The 14,377-nt window shown below is 40.9% G+C and overlaps 1 protein-coding gene across 1 annotated transcript in view; it reads left to right on the top strand.

The window, feature by feature from the left end:
* Window positions 1-14,377, top strand: part of dner (delta/notch-like EGF repeat containing) — a 260,493-nt gene that overhangs the window by 157,890 nt on the left and 88,226 nt on the right. Inside the window, exons 5-6 of the mRNA XM_034168150.1 lie at window positions 7,776-7,924; window positions 11,358-11,511. Coding sequence (XP_034024041.1) covers window positions 7,776-7,924; window positions 11,358-11,511 — 303 coding nt within the window. The remainder of the gene's footprint in view (window positions 1-7,775; window positions 7,925-11,357; window positions 11,512-14,377) is intronic.

Here is a 14,377-nt window from a genome sequence, read left to right as displayed (position 1 = left end):
GCACAAATATCACTTCTAAATTCCATGTGACATGGTTGTCATTTTTATGACCAGTGCCCCTGTGTTTTAAATTAAAATACTACTTGCACTCATGTGGGTGTTTTGGTCTAAAAATGAGGTGTGGAATGGTGCAGATGTGGCACTTTGATAAGGTCTGTCAACAGAAAGCATTCATACCTTCGACCACCGAAAATCTCACTGAAATTATCGTGCTTTCTTGTGCAACTTTGAGAGGAGTGTTGGGGAAGTGTCGTGACACGGACCCACAACAGGGGGCGTTAATGAAGAGACAATGGAATAACCAAAAAGTAACAATTTAATGTTGTGAAGGTGCACAACGTAATACAGACAGATACAAATATGCGCTATATCAATCCGACAAAAAGGTGACGTGTGGCAGGCTCGAAGATAGGAGACGTCTGGTGCGAGAAGAGCCGGATCCCACACAGGCCTCACCACCAACGGACCTGAAGAACACCGGAGCCGCCAAGCCCTGCGCCCCAGGTGGCCACTGTCTTCAGCAGTCAGACCCGGTACTGCTGGCAGAAAACAGAAACAGTTCTGGATGAGTGTGAGTTCGCACACTCAGTAATCCCACAGTCTGTGTTCTTTTGGGAGGGAGCACCTCCACCTCCAATCACACACTCGTGCAGCTCCTGTCTAACCACTTATCTGGTTGGGGTGTGAAGCGAAGCCGTCGCTGATCACACCAAACGCCAATCCCACAGATAAGGCAACACCCACAGGAAAACGGCTGCAAAGAAGTTCAGATTATTACTCAATGTTTTAAGTCAGCAGAGAAAATTACCTGTATGGTAGAAGATTTCTCGGCGAGGAGGTGGAGTTGCAGTCCGGTCTTTATAGTAGTGGTGATGGGTGACAGCTGGTGTTGATAGGTGACAGCTGTCACCTCCAGCGGCTCAGACGCCCTCTCGTGCTTGGAGCCCGCACTCCAAGCAGGGCGCCATCTGGTGGTGGTGGGCCAGCAGTACCTCCTCTTCAGCGGCCCACACAACAAGGAGCCTTAGATAAGCAGTTTCACAATGCATGTACACACTGCCTGCACATATCATTGCCAGTTGCCTGCAATGGTGTAATATTAATATGATAACATATATTATGGACACACACACGATTGGAGAAGAGAAAAAAAAAAACCCTTAAAATGTATGAAAGTTGCCCCCAATACATCCGTCTATGATACATGTTTAAAGTGCATTGAAAACAACCTATAAATGAACTAAGAGTAAACACAGGTCTCTCTTGCAAATGAGGTTTTGAGTCTCAAGGGACTGCCTGTATACATAAAGGATAAATAAAATAAAATAAAATGAAAACACTTGTGGCATCAAAACCACAGCTTGGTGCTGCACTGCTTCACCTCAGGGAGCCTTGGATCCTGCCATCCATTGTGCACTATGGCGGCTCAACAGTAATCTGAGCCAGTCTTCCTTTTGAGTTGCTGTCTTTTATCGTGTTTTGTCCCACGTCAAAGCACGAGTCTGTTATGAGCAGGCCACACTTTTTAACATCACCTTGATAAATGTGTTTGTCTGTTTTTAGAAAACCTTCAGCTAACACTGTCAAAGAGGTGCTAAATTTGTTTACAGGCAGAGCAGGTAGATAGAATTATTTTGAGATTTCCAACTCTGTGTTTGAGAGCCACTTGCTGTAGAACAGTTTTTCTATGGAGCACTCAAAGCATTTCCAAACGCCTTCAAATTAGGTCAAGTGCGCCAAATTTCTGGGTATTAATGAATTTAAATAAAGTGCGTTTTTCCCAATCAAAAAACAAACAAACATAAAAACCCAGACAGTAAAACATGAAATTTGCATATAAGTCAGAATAGCATGCTTAAAAATTGAAAAACAAATCAGTTTTATATTTATATATATATATATTCCTTCTGGATTTCAATACTGAGCTCCCTTTGTCTTGCTCAGAAACACACACCAATCCCTCAAAAGAGTTTACACAACATTACTGCACAAAAACATAGCATGAGCAGCAATGGGCAGCAGAGGGGCGTAAATGGAGTCCGACAGTTTGCCTGGACGTGTTCAACATACCTGATGCTCTGCTGCCTGTCTGGTGACCTTCACATGTCTGCAACCACTGTCACAGCGCAGCGTCTTATTCACCTGTGTGTGTGTGTGTGTGTGTGTGTGTGTGTGTGTGTGTGTGTGTGTGTGTGTGTGTGTGTGTGTGTGTGTGTGTGTGTGTGTGTGTGTGTGAGAGAGAGACACACTGATGGGATAAAGGATAATTTAGAGTGAGAGGAGAGGAGACAGATGAGGATGAGGAAGAAGAGAATGTGGACAGAATGAAACTGAAGGTCAAATCTGTGAGAATAAAATGTGAAGCTGCACATTGTTAAATGGGTCCTCACATGAACACATTCTGTGTACATCTGCAGAGCACGTCGGCCTAATGAAGTGTGTATTTTTGCACATGTGGCAGCAGAAGCATCAGTCGGGATGGAGCTTCACATTGCTTCATGAATCACTGTGTCTGGGTTTTAGTCACACGCATGTGTTCTCATGACTGTGCAGCTCCAGGATTTAGGGTGACTGGATGGGCGCTATGTTTGTCAAGGGTGGCAGACTGAAGTCCTCTGATAGGCTGAGGAGCCTGCAGGTTGCAGGCTCACAGCTCACTGGATCATGCCATGCTTGTAAAAATGGCACTTAGTATTTACTGTGGAACCTTTTTTATTTTTTCAATTTATTTTCATTTATATAGCGCCAAATCACAACAGATTTGCCTCAAAGTGCTTCACACAGGTAAGGTCTAACCTTACCAATCCCCAGAGCAACAGTGGTAAGGAAAACCTCCCTCTGAGGAAGAAACCTCAAGCAGACCAGACTCAAAGGGGTGACCCTCTGCTTGGGCCATGCTACAAAACATAAATTAGAGAACAATTCACAGAACAATTCACGGACGAATATACAAGAAATGCTATTGGTGCACAGAACAGGAGGATCGCCAACACAAATACAACTCCCATCTCTGGATGGAGCTGCACCTTAAACAGAGAGAAAAACAGAATCAGGCATCAGAAAGATAAAAAATACTGTATAATGTGCCAGCATTAAACAACAAGAAAAACAGAGAAATACTAAGGTGATCGCCGGCCACTAGCCCTAAACTTCACTAAAAGACCCAGAATTTAGGTAAAGTTGAGGCCGCAGCCCGCTCCAATTTCTAATAAATGAATTAAAAGAGTAAAAAGCACAAAACAAAACTGTACCAGTATGCTAGCCATATGAAAGGGAAAATAAGTGCGTCTTAAGTCTGGAAGTGAAAATCTCCACAGAATTTGACTGTTTTATTGACGCAGGGAGATCATTCCACAGAACAGGGGCACGATAAGAGAAAGCTCTGTGACCCGCAGACTTCTTATTCACCTTAGGGACACAAAGTAGTCCTGCACCCTGAGAACGTAAAGCCCGGGCCGGTACGTAAAGTTTAATTAGGTTAGCTAGGTAGGGAGGTGCCAGTCCATGAATAATTTTATAGGTTAGTAGCAGAACCTTAAACTCTGATCTCACTGAGACAGGAAGCCAGTGAAGGGATGCCAAAATGGGTGTAATGTGGTTGTACTTTTTGCTTCATGTCAAAGTCTGGCTGCAGCATTTTGACCATTTGGAGACCCCTAATGCTAGACTGCGGTAAACCAGAAAATAGAACATTGCAGTAGTCCAATCTAGAAGAGATAAATGCATGGATCAGGGTCTCAGCATCAGCCATAAACAGGATGGGATGAATCTTCTCTATATTTCGCTCGCAGGTGGAAGAAAGCAGTCCTAGTAATATTTCTAATGTGGAGGCCAAAGGACAACGAAGGATCAAAATTACCCCCAAGGTTCCTCACTTTGTCAGTGTGATGTATGACACATGAGCCGAGGCTGAGCGTTAACTGGTCAAATTGATGCCGATGTCTCACTGGACCAAAAACCATCATTTCAGTCTTATCAGAGTTTAAAAGTAAGAAGTTTCTAGACATCCAACTTCTCACTGCTGCACAGCAATCTTCTAAGGATTTTATGTGAACGAGATTACCAGCAGTTAATGGCATGTATAACTGAGTATCATCTGCATAGCAGTGAAAGGTAATCCCAAAACATCGCAATTTGTGCCCAAGGGGCGCTATATAAAGGGAGAAAAGCAGGGGGCCTAAGACAGACCCCTGTGGAACCCCAAATTTCATGTCACTAAGGTTAGAGGTAGTGTTACTGTACAAAACACAGTGAGAATGACTGGTCAAGTATGACGTCAGCCATGCAAGGGCACTCCCTGTAATCTCAAAATGTTTTTCCAGCCTATCAAGTAGAATATGATGATCTACTGTATCAAATGCAGCACTGAGATCTAACAGCAACAGAACCGTAGTGGTGTCCAAATCCATTGTAAGCAGAAGATCATTCACCACTTTAGTGAGAGCCGTCTCTGTGGAATGATATTTTCTAAAAGCAGACTGCAGTGGCTCAAAGAGATTATTCTCAGTAAGATAGTCCTACGACCTGCCGGTGACACCACTTTCCAGAATTTAGAGAAAAATGATAGATTTGATATCGGCCGATAGTTTTTCAATACACTAGGGTCAAGATTAGGTTTCTTAAGTAATGGTTTAATCCCTGCAGATTTGAAACATTTAGGAACAGATCCAGAAGTTAAAGAAAGATTAATAATTTCCAGCACAGTCAGCCCAAGAGTGGGCCACAGGTCCTTAAACAGTTTTGTTGGTATAGGATCAAATAAACAGGTTGTGCTTTTTGTTGACATTACGAGTTTCGTCAGCATGCCTAGTGAGGTACTATCAAATTCTGTAAATCTAGGTAATACCTCAGTAGTGGTGCCCACCTCAATAGCAGGGTGTAGTGGCTGGATTAAGGCATGCTGGAGTATGTTTAGCCTGATGTCTTCTATTTTCTTCCCAAAGTAATCCAGGAAATCTTGTGCTGTAAAAGGAGAGCGAACTAAAGGTCGTCATCCATGAATAAGTGTTGCCACCGTGTCGAAAAGAACTTTGAGTTATGCTTGTTTTTGTTGATCAAATCAGAGTAGTAGGTCCGCTTTGTAACCAATAATGCATGCTTATAGTCTAAGATAGCATCACGCCACGCAAGATGAAATACTTCTAATTTTGAACAACGCCATTTCCGTTCTAGACCTCTTGCTTTATGCTTGAGGTCACGCAGATAATCATTGAACCAAGGTGACTGTGATTTGGGGGAGCGCAGTTTTAACAGGTGATGCAGTCATGTCGAGTGTAGTTTTGAGCACTGAGTTTAAACTATCCACAAGTCTGTCTACTGACTGGGTATTTGTCAATTGTGAAGCTAAGACATCAGGCAGTCTAGCTTCGAGTTCAGTCTTAGTTGAGGAGTTGATGCATCGCCGTAATGATATATAAGGTGGTTGTTTATTGATTGATTTGTTTTTTGTCTAAGTGGCCGTGCAGCTGCTACTTTGATTTGAGGTGGAACAGCACATGTCTAACAGTGGAGAAGCACAAAGTACTGTTTTAATCATGCTGAGCTGCCATGTATCAATTATTAAGGGAAAAAGCTGCTTTTCTAGAAGATAAGTCTTCAACTTGTTATTCACCAATATTAGAGTTGAGACCCTTAACGAGATCTAGTAATGGTTGCTTACACTAATTACCTTACTATAGTATGATTATGGTGCATAACAAGGCAACAGGACAGTTTATGCCTTGAACATGTTTTATTCTCAGCAGAATTACAGTGTGGTGACAGCAGGTCATGAATAATATCCAATCTGTCCTCAAACATTTGTGAAGGACAAACAAAGATGTGTAAAGCTGTGTTGAAAATTATTCTAAAAATAGAATTAAGAAAGATTTGAATGGTAAATGGACTGCATTTATATAGCGCTTTTCTATCTGAAACAGAAGCTCAAAGAGCTTTACAATGATGCCTTGCATTCACCCATTCACGCTCACACACCGATGTTAGGGTGCTGCCATGCAAGGCGCTCACTACACACCGGGAGCAACTTGAGGATTAAGGACCTCGCCCAAGGGCTCTTAGTGATTTTACAGTCAGGCTGAGGCTTGAACTAAGGCTCCTGTAGTCTCAAGCCCAACACTTAACCACTAGACCATCACCTCCCCTAATTTATTTCCAGATTTAACTTTTGGTCCTTGCTTCACTGGAAAAACATAATATGACACTTGTATCTCAGTATTTTTGTTTCTTATCTTTGTTAAGGAGGTAATGTGATCACTAGTGCATTTTTTTGGTATGTTTGATTGTTATGATTATGCAAACACTAACTCATATACCATATACCCAATACCCATTTTAATAAATGTTGGTGGCAGTGTGGTGCTTGGTCAAGGAGAAACCCATTAAATTTTGGTGTGGATCTGGATCATGTGGCCAGATCTTGACTTTGATGGTTAATGCTGATGTTTGAGCAGATTCCTTTGATCTTAGTTAGAGGATCAGCAATTAGGTTTTACATAGAGCAATCAGGATCACAGGTCAGGAGGATGTTCAAAGATGAGTGGTCAGGATAAAAGATCTTAATCAGGGATGACAGAGCAGAATCAAGCGTCATCAATCAAGATCAAAGTTCAGCGATCAGAATCTGATGTCATTAATCTATATAAAATGTTAGAAACATGATGAAAATGAGTGATCAGGATCGCAGGCCAGCAATGAGAAACAAAGGTAAGCAATCAGGATCAAGGTCACAATTGGGACCAAAGGTGAGTGTTCAGTATACCATGATGGACTATTCATAAGTGTCTTTTTGCCACTCTAGTGATTTGGATCTGGTCAGCAAAAATGTATTTTTGGACAATGGTGGTCGACTACAGTGGACTAAGGATTGGAATTGAAATTTTTGTCAGTATTATGAGAAAGTGTAGTTTTGCATTTTCACTCATGAACTTTGGACTTTTAAAATACACACACACACACACACACACACACACACACACACACACACACCACACACACACACACACACACACACACACACACACACACACACACACACACACACACACACACACACACACACAAAAAGAGATTGAAAAAAGAAAGTGTTTGGGCGGTGGTGGTTGTTCTATGGGGTCTGGTAGTAGAAAAAAGTGATGACCACATAGAGCGAGGAATGGCATTCCTGAATTATTCTGGCATCTGTATATAGTAATAGACCAATTTAGTGTAATGTAATTTCCTTTGTGATGCCCTTAGCGACATCAGCATACACTGGTGTCATTCATATTTTATCCATATGAATGACATGTTTTTGGTTGAGCGATTGTCTGACATAGGCCTGCACAATATGAGTTAAGCTACCTGAACATCATAAGCTTTTTCTTTTATGCTGGTATGTTGAGTGTTTGTTTGAAATAGGAAGCAGTTGTTGCTAGAGTAGGTTACCTGACACTAATGTAATGGCTAAATTGTGTGTTTATGTGTTGAAGACTGACTTGAAAAATTTACTACTTACAAGATATTATTAGTTTGTTCTATATGATGGCTATGCAAAGTTTTGATATTTAAAAAAAAATACATTTGTGCACATAGTTAAAAGCATTTCAGCATTCTATTACTTTAGGTGTTTTACGATGATTAATTTGATTTTAGTATTTAATGTCTTGAATTTAATTAATTTAATTATTCCAAACAACATAATACTTTAAACAAGATAATACTTTAAAGAGTATAATATTATTAAAATTGAAGTATATTATACAAAACACTACATGGGCATTTTGCTTTCATTGTGATAGGTGTGTTGCACGTGGGCGCCCCCACAGCCCCGGAGGTCACCCTACGACTGAACCTGACTGTGAAGGCCAGCAGCTGTGTGGAGCCTGGCAGCAGTTTCAGTGACCCTCAATGCTCAGGGAAAGGCAAATGTGTCACACAGCACTCTGAGGTAAGAGAGAAGCTGCTCAAAGCCTAAAAAATTAGGGTTATTCCATGTGAAATCACCAGTTTCAAAACTTTATCCAGGTCACTCCTCAGCCCTGTTCTGTTAGTTTGATATGTCACTCATATTCCCAAAATTAGGGTAAAATGCCAAATATTAGGTCTATATCTTGAAACGTTTTGAAGTTACAGCCCCAGGAAATTTTGGTGAATGTTTCACATTTTGCAAAAATGCTGCTTGTACCAACTTTAGATGTTAATAACTAGCTTGCTGTTAGCATCACAGGTGCGAAACTGCTCACCCCGGGCTATCCTTTGGTGTAGAGTGGGAAGATTGAGAATATTTGACTCTATATTGTATGATCTGGCTTCCACAAAGGTTTGAAAATGGTACCAAGCCCAAAGGTGAGTAGTTTCACAGTTGTGAGTTTAATAGCAAATTAGTTATTAATGCCTGTAAAGGGTACAAAACACTGTTTTCACAAAATGTGAAAAATTCACCAAAATTTACTAGGGCTATAAGGAAGCATAGACTCAACACTATATTTGTTACAACCCCTGGCAAAAATGATGGAATCACCGGCCTCGGAGGATGTTCATTCAGTTGTTTAATTTTGTAGAAAAAAAGCAGATCACAGACATGACACAAAACTAAAGTCATTTCAAATGGCAACTTTCTGGCACTATAAGAAATCAGGAAAAACAATTGTGGCAGTCAGTAACGGTTACTTTTTTAGACCAAGCAGAGGGAAAAAAATATGGAATCACTCAATTCTGAGGAAAAAATTATGGAATCACCCTGTAAATTTTCATCCCCAAAACTAACACCTGCATCAAATCAGATCTGCTCGTTAGTCTGCATCTAAAAAGGAGTGATCACACCTTGGAGAGCTGTTGCACCAAGTGGACTGACATGAATCATGGCTCCAACACGAGAGATGTCAGTTGAAACAAAGGAGAGGATTATCAAACTCTTAGAGTAAATCATCACGCAATGTTGCAAAAGATGTTGGTTGTTCACAGTCAGCTGTGTCTAAACTCTGGACCAAATACAAACAACATGGGAAGGTTGTTAAAGGCAAACATACTGGTAGACCAATGAAGACATCAAAGCATCAAGACAGAAACTTAAAGCAATATGTTTCAAAAATCAAAAATGCACAACAAAACAAATGAGGAACGAATGGGAGGAAACTGAAGTCAGTGACCGAACTGTAAGAAACCGCCTAAAGGAAATGGGATTTACATACAGAAAAGCTAAACGAAAGCCATCATTAACACCTAAACAGAAAAAAACAAGGTTACAATGGGCTAAGGAAAAGCAACCGTGGACTGTGGATGACTGGATGAAAGTCATATTCAGTGATGAATCTCGAATCTGCATTGGGCAAGGTGATGATGCTGGAACTTTTCTTTGGTGCCGTTCCAATGAGATTTATAAAGATGACTGCCTGAATAGAACATGTAAATTTCCACAGTCATTGATGATATGGGGCTGCATGTCAGGTAAAGGCACTGGGGAGATGGCTGTCATTACATCATCAATAAATGCACAAGTTTACGTTGATATTTTGGACACTTTTCTTATCCCATCAATTGAAAGGATGTTTGGGGATGATGAAATCATTTTTCAAGATGATAATGCATCTTGCCATAGAGCAAAAACTGTGAAAACATTCCTTGCAAAAAGACACATAGGGTCAATGTCATGGCCTGCAAATAGTCTGGATCTTAATCCAATTGAAAATCTTTGGTGGAAGTTGAAGGAAAATGGTCCATGACAAGGCTCCAACCTGCAAAGCTGATCTGGCAACAGCAATCAGAGAAAGTTGGAGCCAGATTGATGAAGAGTACTGTTTGTCACTCATTAAGTCCATGCCTCAGAGACTGCAAGCTGTTATAAAAGCCAGAGGTGGTGCAACATAATACTAGTGATGTGTTGGAGCGTTCTTTTGTTTTTCATGATTCCATAATTTTTTCCTCAGAATTGAGTGATTCCATATTTTTTTCCCCTCTGCTTGGTCTGAAAAAATTACCGTTACTGACTGCCACAATTTTTTTTCCTGATTTCTTATAGTGTTTCTTAAAGCCAGAAAGTTGCCATTTGAAATGACTTTAGTTTTGTGTCATGTTTGTGATCTGCTTTTTTTCTACAAAATGAAACAACTGAATGAACATCCTCCGAGACCGGTGAGTCCATAATTTTTGCCAGGGGTTGTATGCATCATCTTGAGACAGGTAGAATACATGGCAAAAATATGAATATGATGCTCAAATACCCACATTGCCACCTGGGGTGTAGAAAATGTGCATACTTGGAGCCTTGTTCAAAATTAGTAGCTTTCTAATGACTATAGATTTTGCTCCAAACAACCTGATTTATGATTTGACTGTATAGGTATGCTCTAACACATCATAAATCATGGTGCAAAAAATAGACTGCTGTAGCTAGTGTTTTTCTTTGATTTTTGACAAATCAGAAATATGAACAACATGTCAAATTTTGGGCTTGCTACCTTTTTCAGGCCTTTGTGAAAGGCGGATCACACTAGACACACCAAAACTGACTCAATTTTCCCACTCCACATAAAATATAAGGCCAGGGTGTGCTGTTCCACATCTGTGGATCGGCAAGTGAATTATTAATGTCAAAAATTGGTACAAACACTGTTTCACAAAATGTGAAAAAAAAAAATCATTAAAAATTCCTGGGGCTGTAACTGTAAAACTTTTCAAGATACAAACCTAATATTTGGCATTTCACTGTAACTTTATAACAGGAATAAAATATATTACATGCAATAAATTACTGGCAATACTGTATGTGGATATGGATTTGATTCCCGGTCACCATTGCCTGGCTGTGTTATTGGACAAGACACATCATCTGCATTATCTCAGTCGCCTTAGCTGTAAATAGGTAATGGTCCTGAGTAGCCTGCATTTAGACTGGCATCCCATCCAAGAGGAGTCATACCTTGCATCTCAATACGCATTATTTATTAACATTGGTTCAGAACCTACTACTGAACCATTGCTGTAGTAAGTACCAGAAAGAAATGAGCCAGTAGTCTTTGTAGACCTTACATGGATGTTTACAAATGACGCCTACACACAGACCCCAATACGCAACAAAAGTTTCTATTTTGCAACAGCAGACTTTTAAAAATGGTGTCTGACATAAATCTTGGTACCATCTTACCATGACATCTTTGGTACCTTTATACCAAACAATGGTGCCATCTTACCATCTTTTTTTTTTACTTTCACTGTTGATAATCTATGTGCTTCTTATCCTCTGTGCTGCTATACAATGCTGCTGGAACCTCCATTTCCTTGAGGGAGTTTTCCCAAGGGATTAATAAAGTTCTATCTAATCTAATCTAATGTAATCTTTTCAGGATCATCAGTTTGATATGTCTGTGTGCTTTGATTTTCAGAGCACTTTCTTCTGTCAGTGCGATGACGGCTACTCTGGAATCTTCTGTGAGGAATTCGATGCCTGTCACCACAGACCTTGCCGTAACAACGGCACCTGTACCGATGTTAGACAGGGGAGTGAAGGCAGAAACTTCACATGCACCTGCCCTACAGGTGTGTGTGCTTGAGTACATTATGCTGGCTAAAATCAGAGCTCATGATGATCTGTTTTTGTTCCCCGTGTATCAACTTCATGAACACACTGTGAGGCTGTAGGTGTGTGTTGGTCTGATCCAAGCTGTGAGAATGGGAAGAACTAGAGCCTGTTCCTCTCCACTTTACAAAGTCTCTAAATAAATACGAAAGAACACAGAGTGGATCCAGCTTGTAATATTGTCAGATTATTTTGGGACAAAGACTTCAGGATAGGGCACTTGTTAAGGATGCAAATCTGAGGTGACCACAGCTTGCCAGTCACTTTACATTAGGGTATGGTGCTGATGCGATGTCCTCTGCTCTGTGTGAGCAGAGGACAAAACGAAAACAGAAAAACTACAGACAGTGGTGTCAAACTGAGCTAAATGTGATGACTCATTTTTGTGCATTTTGCACAGATTAATAACTCCTTTAGCTATCTCCTTCTTTAGGGCCCCTTCACACATAGTGCAAATATGTACAACTCAGGGCGACTCACGGCAAAACGGCTCGTATAAGCGAACCATGAAACATCGCTCCGACGAGCAGGCGTGCATGATTCCAGCGCGATGGTTCATGCACACGACGGTGTCTTTCGAGCAGGAACACGTCGCTGATGTGGAAGAAAATAAAATAAAAAACAGCTATATAATTAGTGACTGTCACTGGACTGATATAAATAATACATAAAAGGGGACACAATACAAAAGCCCACAGTTAAATAACCCTGGTTAAATAAAAAGAAAAAACAAGCAACAGGATTCAAACCCACACGCTCTGATTACCAGATGGAAACTTTACCACTGCACTACAATCACTGTCTTGTAACAGGAGCGTGAAATGGCTAAAATCAACAAGGAAATAACGTAATTTCTAAAAAAAGAAAAAAAAAAAGCCCCGTGATAACTGTCCAGATGGCATATTTCTGCTGATACGTGACTGAAAGCGGCATATTTGTGGCACTGTTGGTTTGTCCTGGTACTGCAGTGTGCCGCTCACAGCTCTCACGGCTCAACACACGTGTCCTGTTAGACATGACATTCAGATCGCCTGCTGCGTGTCCACACTGATGGTCCGTTTCTCCTCCCATCGCAAAAGCAGATTATGTTTTTATGTATTTCCACACAAGCACACACACACGCGTGTGTCAGTCAAAATGCAGGACGTATGCTGCAGTCAAAACGCAGGACGTGTGCTGCAGTTGTGATATCCAGAACTGAAGATGTCTCAACAGCTGTGGGCAGCCAGCCACGCCCCCTGTCCTGTCAGCGCACAGACCAAGATGTCTGTGATGAGATGATAGATGCCTCGCCTGTGGGGGGGGGGGGGGGGGGAGAGAACCACACGCACAGATGTGTTGGGGGAGCATGCGAAACACACACACACGTGTTGTGGAGGGAGCATGCGAAACACACGCACACGTGTTGTGGGGGGAGGCAACACTCTGACATGCTACATGTGCACTCGGCAACTTCACAGTCATGGGGGCACTTAGACAAATTTCACATGCAGCTTGACAGTGATTGTCTGCAGACTGTTTTCGTGTTAATAGTATGAATGGCTACACATTTTCCAAGTGCCAAGCAAGCGGTGTTAGGTGTTCGTGCGTGTCACCTGGAATTTGGCCGACATTTGCCGCGAGAGTAGTCTTTACACAATAAACTTGTGTAGGATACCCTGTGCAATATTTACACTTGTGCATGTGCAAATGAGTGTACTGGGCAACATGCAATACAACCCAGTACTGTAATACGCAATTCAACCAGGCACTGAAGCACTTTGCACATAGCACTTGTCACTTTAATGCAGTACTTTTGCACCTCAATCACCCATCACCATAAAACTCTTTTGGTTCCTCCACCTGTCAACTGCTTATTAACGATCAATTGTTGCTACTTTGAATTTGTAAATATTTGTCTGTATATTTTGTTTTAATTGTTTTCTGTCATGGTTGATTTGTTTTGGTATGTTGTGTGTTCTTAGTCTGTTTCTATGTTACTGGGACTACGGATGGAAATTAGCATCCTGCTATAATCCGGGATATTTACATGTAACTATGTTCGTTAATATGCACTGTCTCATTTCAAATAAACGTGACGAGAGGGATCGATGGGTTCGCACAGCGCACACTCTTTCAGCCGCTGGTGTGCACAAATAGTTGTAGCAACAGATGTATGAGACAGCTACGATTTTTCACGTTTTACACACAATTCCTGCTTCATGCACACTTTATGTGCAAATCGATCAAATTCGCACTATATGTGAAGGGGCCCTTACCTTTGCCAAGGAGGTTACGTGATCACCTTTTATATTTGATAATAGGATGTACTCTTAGAAAAGCAATTAGGTTTTAGTTACAAAATAGTTTAAATGTGACAGTTTAAATCTGATGCAGATACAGGCTCATTTTTAATTAATATTTTTAATATAATATTTCCCATGTTAACATTATTTGTATGTGGGTGAAAGCAGGGTCGCCTAGCTGCACTTCAACTACTTTGCAGATAGGTAAAAAGAAGCTTTCTGGGCCTTGGCAGAGGTATTGTGCATAACAAGATATGACAAAAATATTAAAGTCCTTGAACTGCGTCTGGCTTCAAATCTAATCAGCTCCTGTGTGATACAAAAGCAAACTCTCCAGCAAACAAGATTATTATTATTCACAGTAACGATAGTGAAAACAAATCTCTACAACATGACCAACATTCAATAAAAATATCAAAACCAAAACAAGAGCAATTTCTGACATCCACCAGTCCGGATCCAGATCACCTCTAAATTTCAGAGGAGTCTTCTATGGCCTAATATCTATCTGTGGTGCAAATTTGGTGAGAATCCATCAAGT

The sequence above is a fragment of the Thalassophryne amazonica genome, chromosome 4, assembly GCF_902500255.1.
Source record: "Thalassophryne amazonica chromosome 4, fThaAma1.1, whole genome shotgun sequence".
Classification (NCBI taxonomy): Eukaryota; Metazoa; Chordata; class Actinopteri; order Batrachoidiformes; family Batrachoididae; genus Thalassophryne; species Thalassophryne amazonica.
This window is presented reverse-complemented; position numbering and strand designations above follow the sequence as displayed.